At 41.7% G+C, this 17,103-nt stretch overlaps 1 protein-coding gene across 1 annotated transcript in view; it reads left to right on the top strand.

Moving 5' to 3' along the window:
• Positions 1-472: 472 nt before the first annotated feature.
• col6a1 (collagen, type VI, alpha 1) overlaps positions 473-17,103 on the top strand; it is a 66,686-nt gene continuing 50,055 nt past the window's right edge. Inside the window, exons 1-12 of the mRNA XM_052023205.1 lie at positions 473-674; positions 1,157-1,286; positions 7,140-7,343; positions 9,294-9,453; positions 10,446-10,556; positions 11,406-11,426; positions 11,537-11,557; positions 11,665-11,709; positions 13,202-13,255; positions 15,194-15,238; positions 15,340-15,366; positions 16,983-17,009. Of these exons, the coding sequence (XP_051879165.1) occupies positions 587-674; positions 1,157-1,286; positions 7,140-7,343; positions 9,294-9,453; positions 10,446-10,556; positions 11,406-11,426; positions 11,537-11,557; positions 11,665-11,709; positions 13,202-13,255; positions 15,194-15,238; positions 15,340-15,366; positions 16,983-17,009 (933 nt within the window). The 5' untranslated portion in view covers positions 473-586. The remainder of the gene's footprint in view (positions 675-1,156; positions 1,287-7,139; positions 7,344-9,293; positions 9,454-10,445; positions 10,557-11,405; positions 11,427-11,536; positions 11,558-11,664; positions 11,710-13,201; positions 13,256-15,193; positions 15,239-15,339; positions 15,367-16,982; positions 17,010-17,103) is intronic.

The following is a 17,103-nucleotide window of genomic DNA, read 5'->3' on the forward strand; positions in this document are numbered from 1 at the left end:
TAACCTGTGGTTACTGACCCTCTCTTTGGATCAGGTTCTCCACGGAGATGAATACAGTGATAAGGCCCGTCTAACTCTGGGACACAGAAGAATAACCCGTTTAAGTATAGATTCACATACATACACATGAAGTAGGCTGCAGGCTAACACTGCCAGCACTTGATGGGTGGGTCCATGAAAACGGGTGTGGGGGACCTAATAGGGGGGTTTTCAACATTGAATTGGTGAAATTTAAATATAAAATTTTCACATTCATTTAGTGAAGTTACAGATATGCAAATATTAAATATGTATGCAAAATATAATCCTGTTACCTGTCATGTGTAATTTATGATTATTTTGTTGAGAGTAGGCATTTGGCAGCTGGATAGCTCTCAGCACAGCTGTATGGAGACCACATTCTTTTAGCCCGTTCCGATTCCTGGCTGACTGCTTAGGGCCAGCCTACTTCATACTTGGTCTCTGTCTGAAGCAGAGACGAAGACTACTGCTCCTCTGCCTCCCTCTCCCTGCCTATTCCTCTGTCAAAGTTCTCCCTCAGAATCTGTGTGCTCAGCACACAAGCTCCACTGCAGAAGTGAGAGCCATGGTTTTAAAGATATTATTCATCCTGTTCGAACTCTGCTGCACATGGAACTTTCTGCTGGCAGAAACGAACACTCCATATCATCCAGGTAAGTGCTTACAATCTGCGTCCATGAGAAATTTCAAACCTCTTGTAGAGGAATTCTGTGAAATTATGGACTGCTTTGTCATTTAAGATCAATGCAACTTATCTGTTAACATTTGTCAAATATTATTTTGTACCTCTATTAAAGTGTGCAACTTATAAGGTAGCCTGGGTTCCAAGTGCTTAAATAAGAGTGAAGACAGTAATTGAAACCTTGTGCCTTGGTTGGTAATTCCCTTTTATTTTTCCATATCTCTCGGCATTACTTGTTCGTTCCTGTGTTTCCCTCCTGTGTTAAACTATCAGATTTATTAGATATGTAAGAAAGAAAGGAGGCAATAGTTCCTTGTATCTCAAGAGATGAGTACTTCATTTGCAATTTCTGACAAAGCAATTTCACTGTGACTTTGAGTAGTTGATGGGTTTAAACCTATTGCTGACATGGTTGAAATTTCAGGGATTCTAATCATCCTGTTGTCTCCACAGATTGCCCTGTCGATCTATACTTTGTGTTGGACACATCTGAGAGTGTTGCTTTAAGAGTCCAGCCCTATGGACACCTTGTAGACCGTTTGAAGGAGTTCACTACAAAGTTCATCAGCAAGTTGCAGAACTGGTAACCGCTACATTCTTTTCTATTACATTTTCTGCTTCTATCTATCAGTAGCTGAAACACTTGGAAGGTTTTGCTCACTTGTAGTTTCTCTTGTGCCTGAAGATGGTGCTGACGTTCTGGTGAGGGTGGCTCCCCTGCCTGGAACCAGCTTCTTCCCTAAATATTCCATTTTGTCAAAAGTATCTGTAAAAATGTGTCTGTGATCTCTCTCCTTTGCATTTCTTCCTAATGTTGAAAGTGTCAGCAGTAACAGCTTCATTCTCATTTGGTGGATGTATTTTTGGCTGAAGAGTGGCCATTTCAGTGAGGACCTCTGCTCGCAAGGTTTATGATTTGATACCTCAAGCTGCATAGATCTCTGCAGCTAGCACCTGCAGGACTGGATGCGGCCTGGGTCCCACATCACATCATCAAGGCACTGAAAACATCAGTTTGTCCGCGGTGCATGCGGAATTTGTGTTTATGTAGTGCCTTTGGCATCGTAAGAGTGCTTCTCGGGAATGTTGTCAGGCAAAATGTGAACTGTATATAGAAGCATTAAAATATGTTACAAAATAGTCGGAAATACTCGCCAAAGGTTTGACCAAAGAATAGGTTTTACTGGGATCTTAAAGGAAGAAAGAGAAGCAGAGGTGTGTAGGAAGGCAGAGGCAGAGGATAATGCCAGTGATGATGGAATGTTGAACTTCAGTGATGATCAATTGGGTGACATTCCTTGCTAGTTCTTCCATAGCTCTTTCCATTTCGACAGAAAGTTGTTGGCATGGTAAACTGGTGGGATTTTTATTGGTCGTCAAAAGAACAGGTCCTTTAATAGCACTAAAGAAGTTGACTTACATAGCATCTTTCACATCCTCAGGACTCCCTCTGCGGTGTGCAGCTAATGAAGCATGTTTGAAAAAAAAGTCACCCTAGTGACTGTGGAATTACACTGCACAGAGAGAGGCACCTCAGCCTTTTGGGCCTGTCCCAGTGCTTTCCAATTAGTTCCAGTCCCCTTCTCTTTTCCCATTGTACAAGTATTTCCTGTTCTGTTATTTGTCCAATTCCTTTCTGAAGGTTAGTCAGATCGGTTTTCAGCAACTTTTCATGCAGTGCAGTCCAGTTAGCAACTTGCTAAGATGAAACAAACCCTCATCTTATGTCTGTAATTAAATCCGTGCCTACTGGTTGCTAACACTGGGGTCAGTGGAAAATTTCTCCTCATTCACTCCATTAATGCCCTTCATTTACAGCATCTCTATTAAATCTCGCCTTAATCTTTCTGCTTTGAGATCAATTCAAGATTCTCTAGCCTCCTTACAGACTAAAAATCCCCAGCCCTAATGTAGGAAATTGACCCAACAATAAGAAGGGTAGGAAAACCTCTAGTAGTTGAAGGGATTGGGCCTGCTTAAAATGGCAGACCAAGCTCACAATACAGATGAGGGAGAGTCATAGAATCCTAGACACAGGCCCTTCAGCCTATCACGTCCCTGCCAAGCATCCATCAGCATTAATCCCATTTCTCCTCCAATTCCCCTCACCCAGTTCTCTTGCCCCTTCCCTATGCTAGGAGCAATTTACAGCGGCCAGTTAACCTATCAACCTGCACGTCTTTGGGTTGTGGGAAGAAACCCACGCAGTCACAGAGAGAACATGCGAACTTCACACAGACAACACCTGAAGTCAGGATTGAACCAAGGTCTCTAGCGCTGTCAGGCAGCAGCACTAACCACTCTGCCACATGCTCTTGAAATCTCTAGAAAGTGAAGTGGCAACGCATTTGTCTCTCAGTAGGCATAGCGGCTGCTTCCTGCTGCCAACCATCACGCCAGTTGCGTGCCCAAAGTTACTATGACAACTTCTGGGTATGAACTCATCCCAGGCCTGAACTTGCCCAGTGTATATATGTTCAGGCCTTCATGCCTTGCTGTACTCCTCCTGATTTGGTCAAAAGTGCATGAATCCATGTTAAATACCCCACAGAAGCAGCTACAACACAACGTACAATGATTTGAGAAATGCACCTTTTACGAATAAAGGATGTGCAAAATTGCTTTACAGCCAATCCGCCACTTATGTAGTGTAGATATATTGTAATAGAGAGCAAAGCAATCTCTGCACTCCAAGGATCCCACAAAAACAAGTTCAAATCCCCACTTTATCTAATTTAGGGATGTTGCTGATGAAATAAATGTTGTTCAGAAAGTTGGGGACATTATCCTTGCCTCTCCAAATAGTGTCATGGAGTCCTTCACATGAAGGACTTCAAGTTCACAGCAACCTCTGCCTGTGCATCAGTCTCTCCACACCATGTATGAGTAGTGGCTGAGATTTCATGCCTAAATCGGAGGTAGGACTTCAACCCCCAGCCTACTCTTTCAAAGACTAGAATGAGCCACAGTCCATACCTAGAAACATTGCGAGATATATTTTACCACCTTCTCTGGCAACTCATTCCAGGTAGTCACTACCCTCTATGTAAAAAACTCACCCCTCAGATCTCCTTTAAATTTTCCCTCTCTCCTTAAAGCTGTGCCCTCTGGTGCTGGACTTCCCTGACCTGGGAAAAAGATTCTGATTATCAGTCCTCTCTATGTCCCTCATACATCTATAAACCTCTGTAAGGTCACCTCTCAGCCTCCTATGTTCCCATGAGAATAAACCCAGCCCATCCAATCTCTTTCTAACTACAGCCCTCCATTCCAGGCAACACTCTGGTGAATCTCTTCTGCATTCTCTCTAATGATATCATATCCACCTCAAGCCCATTTTCCCGTCATGTTCCCATATTCCCTGATTCTTTGAAAATCCAGAAATCCATCGTTCTCTGCTTTGGAAGCAGTCAATGACTGTGTCTTCTCAGTTCTCCACGGAGGGCAATTCCAAAGATTCACCATGTTAGTCCTAAATACCCGGACCATGAGGGCAATTCCAAAGATTCACCATGTTAGTCCTAAATACCCGGACCATGAGTCCTGGCTTGAGACTCCTCTGCCAGCAGAGACATCCTGCATCCATCCTATCGAGCCCTCTGAGTATTTGATACACCTTAATGAGGTCACCTCTCATACTTCTTACTGCTGGAGAACGGAGGCCTATCCTACTCAGTCTCTTCTCATGACAAACCAGTCATGGCAGGAAACAGATTGGTGAATCCTCTATAGCAAGTATGTCTTCCTTCTGGTAAGAAGTCCAACATTTTACACAATAGTTCAGGTGTGGCCTCACCATTGCCCTATATAATTATAGTAAGGTGTCTTTACTCTTGTACTCCATCTGGCATGTAATTGCCTACTCACTCAGCTTGTCCATGTTCCTTTGAAACCTTTCTGGATTCTTATTATTTCTCATATTCCCACTTAGCTTTGTGCCAACAGCAAACTTAAAAATGTTACATTTGGTCCACTCAGACAAATTGTTGATATGGATCATGAGTATTTGGCCCAAACATCGATCCCTCCACAGGTCAGAGCCTGACGACCTGAGGAGAACCCATTTAATCCTGCTCCTTGTTTTCCACCTATTAACCAATTCACAACTAGTATATTACCCGCAATTCCGTGTACTTCAGCCTTGTTCATCAGCCTCCTGTTATTGAAAGCCTTCCAAAAATCCAATACACCAGATCCAATGGTTCTCCCTCAACTGCAGTAAACCTTCTGAAATCAAGTCCTTTTGGTAATTTGTTAAAGTACTATTCCACACTTTTGCTGTACAGTGTTTTAAGCTTGGCTGAGAACCAGTTTTACCATGAATCATCTCGTGATAAGAAAGGAAATTTTGTTTCTTCTGGTTTATTCTTCTCATGGAATGTGCACAGGAAGGTCTGGTGGGCTATCCAATTTGTTGAGGACCCACAGTGTTATATGAACATGGAGCTTTCTCCTTTCTATGTACCAACGTTTTATAGACTCTGCAATGGTCTTGTGGTGTTCCTCCATATTTCCTAAAACGTAGAAAGAGGCCATTCCATGCCAGCTCACAGGGTAATCCCATTCCCCTACCAATTTTCCCTGGGACCTATTCTCCCCACATTCCCATCAGGCTCTCCCTAGATTCTACCACTCACACGCACACCAGAGACAATATACAGCGTCCTATTAGCCTACCAGCCTGCATGAGTTTGGAATGTGGGAGGAAACTGGAGCACCTGGGGGAAACCCATGCACTCTCCAGGAGAATGTGCAAACTGCACACAGGCAGCATATGAGGTCAGGATTGAACTCATGTCTCTGGGGCTGTGAGGCAGTGGCTTAAGTAGCTGTGCCACTGTGCTGCCCATTATGAAGTCAGCACAGATCTGAGAACAGCATGGTGACAGTCTTAGATGAAGTGTAACAGGCCAATTTAACTGATCCAATTTGCTGATATTAGGAACAGAGATGGTGAAGGTCTTCGTCTTTCATCATAACTCATCCACCAACTGGTGAATTGCTTGAATGGACTTGTCTCTTGTGACTGGAATGTGACTTACATTCTGATGTAAGTCTGAATGTAAGTGGGATGTGGGATAGGACTTTTGGAACTGATACAGGAAACCCGAGGGTGGTTCTTTTGGCCATATGAATAAATGTGTGGGGAAGTCAGTGGGGAAGGCTTTACCCCATCGTGTTCCACACTTGAAATGCTGCTTCTATTGAAGTGGTCTCCATGGAAGGTGCATTTATGAAAGATCATTAGATCAGCAATATACATTCACCACCGTGATATCAGCTGTGAGGATGATTACAGTCCATAATGAGGCAGCTTAACTCAAGATTAGAGCCAGGCCCTTCAGGAGTGATCAGGAAGCAAAGGTGGAAATCCAAATTTTTCCCCAAAAAGCTGTACAAGGTGTGGGCCGATAGCAAACGTGAGAAATGAAGAGGTATTGAACCAAGACAGGTGATAGGAATTAGGATCCAGATTGGCTGTTATCAAAGTAAGTGACAAATTGGGTTTAAGTGGCAGAATGCCCCTGATGTTTCCTTAAACTTTTCCATAGAAGCCAAGAAGGCAAAGGGCTGAGAGCATAACGACGAATAAAGTGAGAAAGGTTTAGGTAGATTGAAAGGTATTGTGGTTGGGGCAATAGCGATGAGTTTATCAGCTTAACATAAAACACAAAAGAAAGTGAGACGTATTAGACTTTTTTTTTATTAAACACGATAGGCTGTGGTACAATCTTCCCGAGGTACAGGTGGAGGCAGAAACCTTGTAGGGGAGGTTGAGAGGAGAGAACAAGCAGGGCGGTGGAACCAACTGTGCCTTGCTCTAGCACAGCTGAGTTTTTTTATGAGTAGGATTTTCTCACAGTGATGTTTTCTGGAAAACACATGTACAAAGGTCCTTAACCATCTTCCCAGTACCAACACCACATTGGAATTATTTGCACTGATTCATCAACACAGTGGACGATGTTAACTTACCAATGGCCTTACTTCTATGGAAGCTGCACTAATTAAAAACATTTGCATGAAACTTCCTTCGTGGCACTCATCTTAAGATAAATGTTAGGCCACTTCAATTCTGTGTTTACTTGAGGAAATTAAACAGAACTGGAGATTGTCTGAATATTGTTAGTAACATCTCATAACAGCGTCATCTCTTTTCCTACGCAAACCATTGCATTAAGGCAGTTCAAACTTCATCATTTTGAGTCACAATTACCCCAGCTGCTCAGAGAACGCAAGGCTGACTTTGTCCAAGAGAGCAAAATTGATGCTGATGAGTCAGCAGCAGGATGAAGCTTTTCCTTCTCCTCCTGGTTTTGCTCAAACTCAAAGTGAATCCCAAGGCTTCTTGAAATAGGAAGAGAAGATAAGTGGGTCAAGAGAAATGTGTCAGTCAAAAGTAATGTGAATAACCCAAGGAGTTTGTCTGTTTCAGGTACTACCGCTGTGACCAGACACTGGAATGGAATGCTGGCGCACTTCATTACAGTGACATGGTAAAGAAGATCCACCATCTTAGTTTTATGAATCAGGAAGGAAAGTCGGCCATGATCCGGAACATCAACAATGTACACTACATTGGCAAAGGCACACACACAGACTGCGCCATACGGAATGGAACTGAAGAACTTCTGTTGGGGTGAGAGAACATTATGAATTGAACTATCAATAAAGTAAGATGGGAAGTATCATGTGACAGCATCTGTGTAAGCTCTACATGGAGTCAACTACAGCACAATGGTTTCATGTGAAAGATTCCAGCAGGGAGGTTAAATCAGAACTGTTCAGTTTGAGATGTGTTGCATTCATGCTGTAGTACCAGAGAGTTGTGTCATTGCCATTGCGGAATAATGACTTGTGTTGGGATCCCATTCACACTGGTTCTCATCACCCAATCAGTGTCAGAGGTTTATATATGCACGCCTTCTTTTGCTCAGTTGTGCTGATAGGCATGTTAATATACACATAGGACCTTCCCTGCAGCATATTTAATTACAATGGATAAGGGCTGATCAGTCAGATGGCTATCAGGCAAGCTGTTCAGTGTATCAGTGCAGCCCTGATCTGTTCCATATGTTTGGCTATCCATAGTATGTACCTATCTATACCCTTAAAATTCCCAATCTATGTTCTACCACAGAGCTTCTAATTAGTTTACTGGCACAGCAAACATGAAGTTACTTGAAAGTCTATTAAAGAAATTGATAAATATGACTGATTGTCACCCAGCCCTCAAGTTCATTAATATAATTACATTTAAATATTCTAGATTCTTAAAGAGCTGAATCATACTGCAATCTTGATTTTATTTTCTTTAAATGAAAACAGGTTTAGTTTACTCACTATAATCTAGTACTTTTACACTTTGAATCTCAGATCCAATTTTGCCATCAATTTTCTCAATTGGCATTGCTCCTTTGCAGCTAAACCTCCCAAACTTATGATAATAATAAATGTGTTGTTACCAAAATGTTATGATTTGATGGAATAGCATATAGTAACTTTGTCAAATTCCCTTGGCATGCCTCCCAACATTGGATCCTTGAAGTCATTGGTTCCTGCTGATCCCCTAAAATACAAACATTATTGTAAGTCCTTGCCCATTGTATATTCCTTTGAACTGTGAAGAATAACAAAGATGGATGCCAGCTCTATCTTTGCTCTTCATTTGCTACCTCTAAGTTCCTGATGCTACTGACCAATAATGTCACATCAGCATGCCCACAGATATACTTTTTCCTGTTTGTAAAACAATGACTTCTAGCATTTTACTCCCCTATTACTCTCCCCCCTTCCATCGGGCAGAAGATGCAAAAGATTGTCAACGTGTACCACCAAGCTCAAGGACAGCTTCTTTTTCTCTATCTTTATTATAAAAGTTCATCTTTATTGTATAAGAGGTCCATTCAAGACTTTTGTATGGACCTATTATGCGATAAAGATGAACTCTTAATCTCCCAGTCTATCTCATCATGGTCCTTGCAACTTATTGTCTGCCTACACTGCACTTTCTCTGTAACTGTTGCACTATATTCTACATTCTGTTATTGTTTTCCCTTTATACTATCTTAATGTACCTATGTCTGGAAAAATATGTCTGCAAAAAAAGCTTTTCACTGTATCTCATTACATGTGACAATAATAAACCAATTACCAATGATCAATTACCAAATAAAGGGGAAACCTACATTTTCCCAGTTGATTAACATGTGTGCATGGCACCTGGGCATCCTGGAACATTTTGTCAAAGCATTAATCCAGTTATCTGACAACCATGAAGAACTGGATGCATGTAGAAGGTGACCCTGATCCTTTGTTATCCCCCATAATAGTGGGAACATCTCCCTTGCACCCCCATCCCCCCTCATCCAATAGACTATCATTAGCTAATCCAATTTCTTTCCAGTAGATACTGCTAATGTCTCTGCTTTATATCAAGTTGAAGGCATCTTCTTTTGTTTATTAACTACTGACAGATAAAAGGATTGCAGACCAGTATGAGTTCTGATGAGTCAGGCTCTGTTGCATTTTTCCTCCAGGATGGAAGTGAATAGATAATGTAAACACTGTAACATCTCTCTCATTTCAGTCGCTCTCACCACCGAGATAACAAATACATGATTGTAGTAACGGACGGACATCCAATCGAAGGCTACAGAGAGCCATGTGGAGGATTGGACAGTGCCGTGTCCGATGCAAAGAATCAGGGCATAAAGTTGTTTTCTGTTGCCATCACTCCACATCACGTGGTACGTCTTTAATCACTGTATTCTCTGCTGTTCTATTGAGTCCATAGACTTGCACAAATCTATATACAATGTAAGATTTTAACAAAAAGCTCAAAAAAGTGAAAGAGAAAATGAGGCAATGGGGACATTCTGACTAGACAACATTGATTTTCAGTGTTCAGAAGGTAGGAGGTTGTTAAAGGCATTGAGAGGGTGAAGAGTTTCACAGTTTGGAGATAATAAAAGGAATGAGTTATTGTAATAGATTATGCTTTAAGTCTTTGAACCAACAAAGCCAGAGAAGGCCTGTTTATATGACACCATGGTGTATGCAGTCAGATGATGACAAAGAGACAGTCTTATCTGTCTACCAGTCAGATTCAAGTCCAGGGTTGGTGTTTGAAATAAAGGCAGAAAATCCTGGAAACACTTAACAGGTCAGGCAGCAAGTATGGAAAGAGCAACAGATAACATCTAAGGTAGAAGCTCTTTTGTCAAAACTGGGAAAGAGAGATAACAAAGTAGTTTTAGTTTGTAGGATGGGGGGGGGGAGGGGGACGAGAAGGATAGAACAAAGGGAATATCTCTGATAGGGTGAAGCCAGAGTTTGCTGTGGGGATTAGCAGTTGAAGCCTTCTTCTTTACTGATTAATGAGGGCAGCTAGAGAAAGAGGAATCCAAGGGCGAAAGCTGTGAAACACAGGTCAGAGCTGTAGGAAATGCTCAGATCAGTTTGTGCCAGTGGAAAGAGAAAAACTGAGTGAACATCACAGACAGATAACCTACAATGAACAGAGGTAGCGAGTGCCGTTTGACTGATCTTGGGGCCATGTATTCAAGTTATTCCTGCTGTGAAAAATAGACAAAACAGTAAAAGGATTCAATGTTACATTGAGGAGTAATGAAACTTGAACAAATGGGAACCAATGACTTAAAGGTGTTAAAATGTTGTACGCTTTTAATGTTTCCCTCTGGACTTCGGTCTGAGTTTTGTAAATTTAATATTGTTTCAGGAACCAAGGTTGAACCTGATTGCTACTGATGCCAGATTTCGCCGTAACTACACAGCAACCAGTAGAGATGCTGTAGTGGAACAGACAATTGATGATATTCTTAAAATCATTGTGAGTATCCACGGCAAATATATTTTTCATCAGATATTATCAGATGATTGAATGTGAAGATTGTGCTGTTTTTATGAGAAATATTTGGATGGCAGTTTTTCTCAATGCTTCAATCTGCTTCCAGATAAGAATTACAAAGGAATTAGAATTTGAGTCAAGTAGAAAATATGTAATCAAGATAAAATCACAGGACACATCCTCTTGTTTCTTTAGGGTGAAAGGTGCACCAGATGAATTGGTAATGCTTTCTAAACACATTTGCCTGACCATAATTGTGAGAGGTGTTAGCCTGTTCACAGTATCCACCTGCATTAGAATGGAATGCTTTACAAAAGTGTTGAGCATCCACACATTATTATTACAAGTAGTCATTTCTAGCCTCTGTGAATATATTGTGAATGTAGCAGGATACCATCCATTCAGTCTTTCCCATATCCAACATTAAACACTCCATTGTTGAGTATCTCCTACCTTCACTGTTTCGAATGCTGTCTCCTACCTCCACTCTCCCTTATTTTCATCGTTCCCCACACATTCTGATTCATAATGCCATGAAAACTCAATGTTTACTCTATCTATGTTTGACCATTCCTATGTTTGTCCTTTATCCTTCAAAAAGAAAGGAAAAAAATGATCTGATGAGATCACTGTTTTCATGATTTTACTGCCACAAGTGGAAGACAATCAAGTGTTAGATTCCAGGGGGCAGAATACATTCAATACATATTTAATCAGGCTGAATTTCTGGTTTTCTTAAGTTCAATTTGTGGCTGTTTTCCCCACCACATTGTAATAGATATTTAGTTTATTTTGCAAACAGTTCTAATCTCTTCTCTTTCTCCCTTACAGCATGATGAAGTGGAACCAGTGGTATGTTGCATAACAAAATCTTTGGTTTGAACTTATTTGAGTGGATTTATTAGCTTGCACCTGTGTGACTGCTTCTTATTCTTCATTTTTTTTTCCCTTTTGAATTGCAGTGTTGCTCCTTTGAGTGTCAGGTAGGTTCCCTTCAAGAGGTGCTTCTGTGCATATCAACAATTGATTTCCTAACTTGTTTCCTTAAAGGAACCTATTCATGAGGAAACATGTTATTTCTGTCTTACAGGCACTGACGGGACCACAAGGACAACCTGGTGATCCAGGAGATCCGGTTAGTGTCGCAGATTTTGTGATCTGCATGTGGGGCAGAGGGATGTGTGGCTGTTTGTGACATTATTGTCACACTATTGGTAATATGATGGCTGGCCATTCTTTTTGCATGGATAAGAGAATCGTGCCAGGTTTCCCAGGCTTTTGGAGATGTTTCCCAGAAAACACTGGGCAGACTGCAGGAATCACGGACTGCAATATCTGCTCCATTGGTTTCTAGTTTTTCTGAATAAAGCCCCATTGTTTATACTTGGCCCTTCCCATCATAAACCTGATGATGTCACAGGATTCTGAGAGACAGCCAACAGGTATGCCGAGAATATTTTTACTTACGTTTTTTTATGAATTTTCTAACTAAATTACCTCAAAATTTTAAAAAAACATCATGAATCCACTATAAATTTTACTGCTCCCACCCCTCCTTCCCACTGAGGGGACCCAACACCTCAGGTTCAGAATCAGGATCAGATCTATTATCACTGACTTAGATGTCTTGAAATTTGTTGTTTTGTAGCACAGTACAGTGCAAAGACATAAAATTACTATGAATTACAAAATAAATAAAGAGTACAGAAAAGGGAATAACGAGGTAGTGTTCATGGGATCATGGACCATTCAGAAGTCTGATGGTGGTGGGGAAGAAGCTGTTTCTGAATCACTGATCGTGGGTCTTCAGGCTCCTGTACCTCCTTCCCAACGGTAGTAACGAGAAGCAGGATTAATAGTAACTTTCCATAGGGAGTTGGATACATCACTCCAAAGCTATGGAGGCAGAGCAGGGGGAAAAGGGAGGTAAATAGAAAGAGAAACCGAGCTTCTTCCAAGAAATGCATGACCCCTTAAACCTGGTATGAAAGATACTAAGAGAAAGGACTCGCCACTGGGTCTGGTAATGGGGATTGCACTAGAACAGATGAGACAAGTGAAATTAGAAAGTGTATTATCTCATTTGAAGTAAGAAGTAGAAATATTAAAGGGACTGAGTATATGGAAAAAGAATATAACCACAAGTCTGGATGGATTACACATACTTATTTTAAAATTATCTCTTGAAGAGACTCTAGTTATTGTTAACTGTACTTACTCAGTGCATGGTAATAATTATGGCAGCGTATCATCAGCATTTGTTGTTGGTCATGTTTTGTGGTTATCCTTCACAAAACTGCTCACTGCAGACTGCCATTTGTAACTCTAACTTCATATCTGGGTTCAGGCTGAATAGAACACTACAAAGAATAGTGACTGCAACTAAAGACCCTCAGTGGCATGAACATTTCTCAAATCCCATTGTTTTTGTAAATCAGAGCCAATTCCAACCAAATCTTTCTGCAACGAAGGCCTTCCTACCTTCCATGAACTTATACAGAAATTTATGTGGCAACTCAATTATTGAGATCAGTAAATGTACTTGAACTGCTCAAAATGTACAATAGGTATTACAGAACGCACTCATTGCATCTAAAAGCTAAAAGTTCTTTCTTGTTTCCCAAAAGGGTTCCGAGGGACGTCGGGGTTCCCATGGCTCCGTAGGACCACCTGGCCCTCCAGTAAGTAGAGAAACTGATTCCTCTTGCTTCCCCTGAACTATGTCTGTAAATGCTACATCAGCAGTTTCTGGATGGAATGGCCTTCTCTCAATGCTGCCCTTCACATGAGGCAGTTATATTATCTATTAGGCCCTTAAACCATTCATTAATTCCTAGCTGTCACCCTTCCCTCCCCCACCTGGCTCCATCTGCCTCTCTCCTTTTTTGTCTGCCTCCATCCACCATCCACCTGCCTCTTGTCTCCCAACTCTACCCCTCCCCATCACCTACCTGGCTCCACCTGCCCATCATCCTTCACTCATCCTCAGTCCACCAATCACCTACCAGCCTCTGTCTCACCACTCCCACTCACGTCTTTACACCTCTTTATCTCCCCTCTCTACTCTCAGTCCTGATGCAGGGTCTTAACCCAAAACATCGACAATGCCTTTCCTCCTACAGATGCTGCTTGACCTGCTGAGTTCCTCCAGCAGACTGTCTGTTGCTTCATTACTCTGAAGCATCCTGACTCCAGCCAGCTGCAGCTACTTACTCTGAAGCTTCAGGGTTTTCTATTCCAACCTTGAACAAATCTTACCAGCCTCCTGGGCATTGCCAATATCTCCCCACCCTCTACATTTATGATGCCCCACCAGCCTGCACAGCACTCAAGTAAAAGCAAAAACTCTGCAGTGGCTGGAAATCTGAACTCAAACAGATAATTTTGGAAAAACTTACTAGGTGAGGCAGCATCTGTGGAGAGAGAAACAGAATTAACATTTCAGGTTAATGACCAGTTCTGCTGAAAAGTCTTCGACCTGAAACATTAGCTCTGTTTTTTTCTCTCCACAGATGCTGCTTGACCTGCTGAGTATTACCAGCATTTTCTCTTTTTATTTCTGTATAATACTGCTGACAAACTATTCCTTATTGATATCTAATCATTCTGTACAGCAGCCATATTGAACTTCCTAGGACAGTATGATATCAAACCATTCTCCTGGATATTAAAAGATCCACCAATCTTATAGCCTGATATTTACCCAACCTATACAGTTTGATATCTACCCATGCAAAACACTGGAATCTACTTATGCTGTACCCTCTGATATATAGACACCCTATAGAGAAAATCTACTCACCCCATACAATACTGTTATCTATCCATCCTGTGCCATAATATCTATCCTATACAGTACTGATATCTTTATTCCATACCACTGATAACTAATGGTTTTGTGATCTACCCATCCTCTACAGTACTGATGTGTAACCACCATGTGCACTGTTAACATCGTCTCTGCAGTAATATCTAATCACCCCACAGATCACTGACATACAACCATCCTGCGCAAACGAACATCTATTTGTCCTTTACAGTGTTAATTTGTAACCACCATACCGCATTGTTACTTATGTCTAAGCATTTTCTTTTGCAGCATTGACATATATCCATGCTAAACTCTGCAGATCTCTAAGCATCCCATACAGATTGCTGTTAGCCATTCCCAGATAACTATTCAACCGCACAGTACTAACATCCAATTACCCTTACAAAACTACTACATGGCATCCTGACTTCTAACCTTAATGGTGAAATTTACATATCCTGTGGAGAATTGGCAGTTAATCTTCCAGTTCAGTATGTACCAATACTGTACCGACTGATTTCAACATAAGCTGTACAACACTCATACTTAACCATATCCTGTAGAGTCCTGATACTTCTCCACGATGCATGTTCTGCTGTCTACCTATCAAGTCTAGGTCAGTACTGATATTTAGCATCCCATCCAGGAGATATCAACTATCCCAACTAGCATGAAATGCACCCAGTCAGTGCAATAGCCATAACCCTCCCCACCCCCCCCCCCCCCCCCCCCCCCCCCCCCCCCCCCCCGGTCAGTGCTGTTTGAATTTATTATCCCACCTCTGACAACCTTTTCTTCTTTATTTCAGGGCAATCGTGGTGACATTGGACCAGCTGGGCACCCGGGTATGAAGGTATCTATCTGCACTTAGCCATGAGCACCATTTAATCTCACCTTCAAAGCACAATGTCTGAATCCTCCCTGAACTAACAATCTTTTCTTTTTTCACAACAGGGTGATAAAGGAGAGCGTGGCATTAAGGTAAGGTTGCCAGTGAATTTTAGCACCAAATTTACATTGAATTCTATCATTCATTGTTGTTCCAGTGATTAGGTTTTCTTAATGTTGTTATTGTGAGACATTTTTTCTACAAATTAGTTAATCTAGGTTGTATCAGCATGAATCAACATGAATGCACGTGTGTACACACATATGTGCATGCACATATATATAAACACACACATGTGCGCGTGTGCACGCGCGCGCACACACACACACACACACACACACACACAAACACAGTGAGTACACAATATATTATACAATATTGTTTTCTTTGGAGTGAAGATGGTTAAGGGGAAATTTAACAAAGACACTTAAAATGATCAAGAAGTTTCACACAGTAAATCGGAAAAAGATGTTCCTATTGACAGGAAGATCAAAACCCAAAGGACCACAGATTCAAGACAGTTAACCAGTGAATCAACTAGATGATGAGTAGATTTTTTTTAAGCAATGAGCTATAGTTACCTGGATTCCACTACCTGAAAGAGTGAAAGGAATGAATGCAATAGAAACTTCCAAATGAAATAGAGCAAGCCAGCTCCTTCAACACGTCAGTGGAGATACATTGAGCGGTTTTTGGTGTCATGTGATTCTATATTCTACAGAACTCTTTGCCAAGCAGTGTCCAAGGCTTTGGCCCTTACTGTGCTCAGTGAGCCAGTGTTCCTACCTAGCGCTGAGGGTCACCTGCACAAATACAGGTCCCTGGGGGTCTTCAGGCTTGCTTGTCCCCTCATTTTGCTCTATTGTAAGCAAAGCTAGCTCAGCTGTAGTGGGTGACCAAACTGGACCAAACTGGAATAGAGGGGTTAGATATAAGCTCCATGACTGCCTGTTGATGGCATTCTGAGGCTTAGACCCCAGGCATTAGGCAGGTGGGTGGGTAAAAGAGGCCTGGTTCTTGCCTAATGTGAAGCACACATTATAAATGGCTCCTCAGCTGAAATTAATACATAATCTTCCTCTTCCCCTTTTATAGACTCCCATCAGCAATGGATGTGTCTGAAAAGCCATCATTAGAGGACAGAAGGGCATGAACAGTTGGGGAGGGTTGGAGTGTGGCAGAGAGGAAGAGGCAAGAAGGGATAGACCTTTGGGCAATGTCCCACCCCTCACATCATTTTTTTTGGGCCTGTTTTATTGGTTTGCAAATGCATTAAAGTGAGAAAGAGGTGCCGGAGTGGATAAGGGGAGTGGGTGATGTGATATTGGCAGAGGGGCCAAGGTTTCCCATCATTAGTGACGAGGGATCCAATATCACCAGGAGACAGGAATCTACTAACACCACAATAGGATCCAGTAACACCAAGGGAGGGGAATCCAGTTATAACCAGCAGAACACCATCACCACATCAGGAGGATCCAACTATTGCAAAGGAAGAGATCCAGTATCGTCAGGAGAGAATCTTCTACCACTATATTGGGAAAATCCTGTAACACAAGAGAGTGAGATCCAGTGTTACCTCAGCTCAGTGGGTGAGAAGACCTTCCTGCTCCACATGTTCAGTTGAAATCTAATTCAGGGGATGAGTTAAGATGTTAAAGTAGCACACAAGTGTGCATTTGCTAAATCTGTGTCTTTTATTCTCCAGGGTGACAGAGGATACAAAGGGTCCAAGGTAGGAACAATTTTGAATCTTTTTGTGCAAAGATTGCCCTAAGGCAAAACAGAAAATCACATGTATGCTTTCCTTTGATCTAACCCTGTCCTGT

This window comes from Pristis pectinata, chromosome 1 (assembly GCF_009764475.1).
Source record: "Pristis pectinata isolate sPriPec2 chromosome 1, sPriPec2.1.pri, whole genome shotgun sequence".
In the NCBI taxonomy this organism is placed as follows: Eukaryota; Metazoa; Chordata; class Chondrichthyes; order Rhinopristiformes; family Pristidae; genus Pristis; species Pristis pectinata.